The sequence below is a fragment of the Propithecus coquereli genome, unplaced genomic scaffold (genome assembly GCF_000956105.1).
Source record: "Propithecus coquereli isolate 6110/MARCELLA unplaced genomic scaffold, Pcoq_1.0 Scaffold303, whole genome shotgun sequence".
NCBI lineage: Eukaryota > Metazoa > Chordata > Mammalia > Primates > Indriidae > Propithecus > Propithecus coquereli.
Genome location: NW_012148653.1, coordinates 1,296,741 through 1,302,488, shown reverse-complemented (window position 1 = coordinate 1,302,488; position 5,748 = coordinate 1,296,741). Strand labels below are relative to the sequence as shown.

General features: G+C 34.3%; 1 protein-coding gene across 1 annotated transcript in view; it reads left to right on the top strand.

The window, feature by feature from the left end:
- The window catches only part of FANCB (Fanconi anemia, complementation group B), a 30,910-nt gene that overhangs the window by 15,248 nt on the left and 9,914 nt on the right, over positions 1-5,748 (top strand). Inside the window, exons 3-4 of the mRNA XM_012649796.1 lie at positions 49-201; positions 948-1,075. Coding sequence (XP_012505250.1) covers positions 49-201; positions 948-1,075 — 281 coding nt within the window. The remainder of the gene's footprint in view (positions 1-48; positions 202-947; positions 1,076-5,748) is intronic.

The following is a 5,748-nucleotide window of genomic DNA, read 5'->3' as shown; positions in this document are numbered from 1 at the left end:
CTGATTTTTTTCTCCTCTATTCTTCCTTTAATGTTCCCTTTCTTTCAGGTTGTTGCTAAATGGGAAAAACTTAGCTTAGTACTGATAGATGACTTTATTGGAACTGGAAGTGAACAAGTACTGCTACTTTTTAAGGATTCCTTGAACTCAGATTGCCTGACTTCATTTAAAATAACAAATCTTGAAAACATAAACTATTCAGTAAGTTCTGTTTATTTATTATACGTTACTTTAAGAATCGTTTTAGAAAATTTAAGTGCTTAAAAGGTTTTGACCCATCATTTAAATATTCGTGATTTTATACTTTAACTTTTTGAACTTTAAAAATACGGAGATTGAATCTTTTAAATATATACATTGAATCTCCTTTCAACAAATGTTATACAAATTGACTATACTTTTGATATAAATTTGCAATATAGTATATCTGGTGGTCACTGAAGTGACAAATACTATGAATTAACTTTATTGTTGCTTCCAAAAATCACATTTTATGCCACTACACATGACAGTATTGGATTAAGGAATAAAACAAAGTGAAACTGCTTTATTAAAAGAAGTTAACAGTTCAAAATATCGTGAGATCTTAGGCATAAGGGAAATTATACCCCTGAAGTTTCAGATCTATACAAAAATCTCTCTGATCTTCAGTTTTTTCATTTATAAAATGAGGCTAATTCTTATTTCCTCTAGTTATGGGATTTTAGGATTTTATAAAAAGAGCTGATCCTTTATATAAGCAGTATACAAATGTTAAGTGGTAATAAGAATCTGTAATTTTTTTTCTAGTCACAAGAAATGATGGGGGAAAATATATAATTTGCCTTTAAAAGAACAGTGTATAACATGGAAAACTGCCCTTTGACTAGATATACTTCAATTGTATTTTGTTTTATGAATTTTCAAGTTCAAAATTTCAGTTTTAGGTTTTGTTTTAAATTTATTAGAGTGAACCATTGGATTGCAGCAAAGATGATTTATTTGAAGACAAACAAGAGAATTGTTACTCGGTGATTCTACCTCTGGAAAGAAGATTAAAAGTTAGTGTTTGCTTTTTGCTTTTGCTTTTTGATTAGTACTATTCTAAATGAAGTAAAGAACATTGAAAGAAAGGTCCTTAAAGTATAAGCAACTTAGTACTTGGGGAAACAGTAGTACTTCAAAGGGTCTTTACCTTTTTGGCACCTCTATAAAAAGCATTATGGCATTACTTATAAATGTATCATCTAAAAATGATACCCTTTTGTATCAAAAGTGTATAGATTTAATAAGCCTCATGAGAGAAAACATAAGAAGCTCACTTTTGAAAACACATTCTTTCTGGGATCAGTATGCCATGGTATCTCTTTTAGAGTGGCAGCAAATATGATAAATCATAACACATTCCAAAGATGAACAGTTTACCCTCAAGTTTTCCATAAGAAGCTCCCTAAGAGTTTTTGGTTTTTTCCAAATGTACCAAGGTAATGCACATTCCCTGTAAAATACTGAGATTATGCCAAGAAATATTAAAGGGAAACTAATGATTACCTGTGATTCTACTACTGAGGAATAATCAGTTTTAACACTTTGGCATGTATATTCTTGCAGATTTTTAAATGAATATATGCAAATTTACATGGAAATGTGATTATAAGATGCGTGTTCTTTTGTAAGCTGCCTTTTTTGTTTATAAAAATTTCCAAATACGCAGAAAATTCCAAGAATGTAGTGATTGTGTCTGTGTTCCCACATAGATTAAACTATTGTTACTTTAAAAAATCATATTGACCTCATCCGTTGTATCTGTGTGTGTCTGTGTGTGTGTGTATGTGCATTTTTGCAGAACCATTTGAAAGTTGCATGTGTTATAATACTTCTATGTATTTCTGCAGCAATCTCCTAAAAATAAGGATATTCTTCTATGTAACCACAATGCCATTATCACACTTAGAAAATTAATAATGATCCCCTGATCTTCTTTACTATCTAGTCCATATGCAAGTGTATTTAGTTGTCACAAAAATGTTTTGGGGGCCAGGCATGGTAGCTCATATGTGTAATCCTAGCACTTTGAGAAGCTGAGGTGGGAGGATGGCTTGAGGTCAAGAGTTTGAGACTAGCCTGGTCAACATAGTGAGACTCTGTCTCTGCAAAAAGTTAAAAAAAAAAAAAAAGTATTAGCCAGGCATGGTGTCTCACGTCTGTAGTCCCAGCTACTTGGGAGGCTGAGGGGTAGGAAGGTTGCTTTAGCCTAGGAGTTTGAGGTTGCAGTAAGCTATGATGACTCCACTGTACTCTGGCCTGGGCAACAGAGACCTTTGAGACCTTGTCTCAAAAAAATAAATAAGACAAAAGAAATGTTTTTTTTCAGGGCTTAACCAAATCTTGCACTCTAATTTGATTATATGTCTTGTTGGTCTTTATATCTATTAATAGAATAATGCTCTCTCCCCTCTTTTTTAAATGATACTAATGAGGAGGTCAGGCTAGTTGTCCCTCCTCTTAGATTTGTCTGTTTACTTGTCGTGTCAATTAACTTTTTATTCTATATCTGGGGCCAGGAAACTTTTTCTGGAAAAGGCTAGATAGTAAATATTTATACTTTGTAGGCCCTTTTAAAATTATTTTGTAACTATTCCAATTATTAAAATGAGTCGACTTTAATAAATGCTTATTGAACACAGATCTGAATGTGAATAATGGATAAAGCATCATAACAGATGTAGAACTATAAAGGAAGAGATTGATGAATTAAAAACTTTTGTAACTTGAACAAAGTAAAATAAATAGACAAATTGTGGAAAAAGAAATTGTAACACATGACAAAGGATTGATTTTCTTAATGTAAATGTGCATTCTTACATAGCATTGTTAGGAATGTAATGTAGCCTAGCCTTCTCAGAGGGAAACTTGTTATAACTACCAAAATAATGAATTGCACATGTCTTTTTACTCTTACAGTTTTGCTTCTAGAAATTTGTTCTAAGGATCAAGTTGATTTTATAAGAATGTTTTGTAGTGTTTATAAACAACAATATTTGTCCAAATCTAAATATCCATCATTACGAGTATGGTAACTAAATTGTGATTTACCTGAACCATGGAATACTATGTAGCTGTAAAAAATAATAAGGTGTATCTTTATACTGTGTTAGAAATGATGCGAAAATAGCTTAATTTATGAAAGCATGACTGACTTTATGAAAGGTTTAATTTATGAAGCACAATCAACTTTCCTGATTAAAAACTTGATAGATGAATTATTTTTTAAAAACCTTTTTAAATTTTTCAAAAATCTGACAATATAAGAATAAATTATCAAGCCAACTTTCAAGGCTGGAACCCAGAGAGATAAGCAGAGCACTGATGCTACTTTTGCTCTAAGAGCATGTGTATTGAACCTAAAATGGTAGTGCCCAGGTACCTGGCAGAAGAAAAGTTAAAATCCTCTCTTGAAATGCATTTATCCTAGACTTCATATAAATCTCACAAGTATTTTTTTTTTTTTTTGAGACAGAGTTTCACTGTTTTGCCCGGGCTAGAGTGCCGTGGCATCAGCCTAGCTCACAGCAACCTCAAACTCCTGGGCTCAAGCAATCCTTCTGCCTCAGCCTCCCGAGTAGCTGGGACTACAGGCATGCGCCACCATGCCCGGCTAATTTTTTCTATGTATTTTTAGTTGTCCGATTAATTTCTTTCTGATTTTTAGTAGAGATGGGGTCTCGCTCTTGCTCAGGCTGGTTTCGAACTCCTGAGCTCAAACAATCCGCCCGCCTCGGCCTCCCAGAGAGCTAGGATTGCAGGCGTGAGCCACCGCGCCTGGCCCACAAGTAATTTTTGAAAGAAGATGAGCTGCCCACAGAATAACTAAGTACATAAAGAAACAAGGCATCATGAGTAATTAATTATTCACAGAAAATACCCAAATAGCATATATGTCAACTAAAAACACATCAAAATAAAAAAAATCAACAGATGACTTTACCAGTTAACCCACAGATGGAAGAGATGCAGAGCAAATTAGTGAACCAGAATATATTATTAAGTAGAAAAATTATCCAGAATGTAGCACAGAGATAAGGAAAATCTGAAAAGTTTTAAACAACATAAAGGGAAGGCAGGGATGAATGGAGGTAGGGATAAGAGATAGTTGAGGGTCCATTTCGTTTTAGGTATCCACATGTTCACAGTAACTTTCAATGTGAATAATAAAGTTCTAAGTGCTGAAAGGCCTTTTATAGATGAACAAGTCTACCTTCCCCCCATTTTACACATGAGGAAACAAATGGAGAGCCAGAAAGGTTAAGTGACTTGCAGAGCTAGAACTAGAGTCTATTTCACTGTTCTTTCTCCCGTGAAATTTGTTTTCCAATCAATTGTTGGAGGGGAAATGGGGAGACCAGGACCCTGGAGAAACTTCCGCACATGTACACAAACGTTCAGAGCGGCATTGTTTGTAATACTCCACAACTGGGCATAACACAAATGCCCATCAGTGGGAGAACAGAGAAGTAAATTGTGGCAGTTATACAATGTAATACTGTAATGCAATGGAAAGAACAAACTGCAGCTACTAGTGACAACACGGGCAACTCTAAAACCCAATATATACAGAATGATTCCATTTACAACAGGTTCAGAAACAAAACAAAAAACTAAGAATATTCCTTAGGAATTCATACAAAGGTGATAAAATTATGAAGACAAACAAGGAAGTTATCTTAAAAGGCCAGGGTAATATTGCCTCCAGTGGAAAAAAGGGAGATTTGTGATTGTGTAGGGCCCCTAGGCAGCTCCTGTAGTGGTACTTTTTGGCGTGGGTGGAGTTAAATAGGTGTTGACTTCAATACCAGTCTGTGCTCTTCTGCATATAAGATAGAGATCAAAATAAAGAACAAAACAGCAAGATTCAGTGTCATGCAGTGCAGTATGCTCCTGTATTTGGTTTTGGGTGGGGTTTTGTGTGGAAGAGAAAGAAAGCTTTCTTAACATGTAAGTGGAAAAGCTTTGGAAAGATAAACAATCTATGGGCTGTGCAAATAGAATTGAGTGTCTAGGAAGAGAGGCGAGGTATACTTTTATGTTGTTTAAATTTCTTATATGCTTATTTTCATAGTTTTATAACAAAACTTCACAACCTAGATTATTTAACTAGTCTGTTGATTCACTGTTTGGTCCTGGAGTTGGGAGGCGGGTGTCAAGGAGAGGAGGGAAGAGAGAACACTGATAATTTTTGAGGATGCATTTTCAATCTGCCCACATGGTCCTTTCTTCCCTGCCTTACCCCTTTAGCAGCTCAGATGTGGCTACTTACCTCCGATGAGTACATCTCCCTCCCCCCAAGTTACAAATTACTGAGCAAATAAGTGATGGAGTATGAATAATGTGGAGCCTGCAGAACTAGGTCAACATAAGTTTTAAAATATTAGGTAGACACTTTACATACTTTGCGCAACGAGGTAAAATACAGAAATAATTCAGTCTTCACTCTCCAACTTCTATTCATTGATAAAAAAGAAAAAGAATTTACCTACCTTGAAATTTAGTTTAAAAAAAGGAATCCAAAAATCAAATGCATTTTGTTTTTAAATCTAGAAAAACATGTTTTATTAATATTAAAAGCCAGATTAATACTTAAACTGCCTCAGATAGCCATCTAAAATGAAACGACTTCTATCATTTCAATAACACAACTCTTTAAATTTTCAGTAGCAAAATATATTCTGTGAATGTTTCATCCTTAGTGCTGAAATCCATTTATCTGAT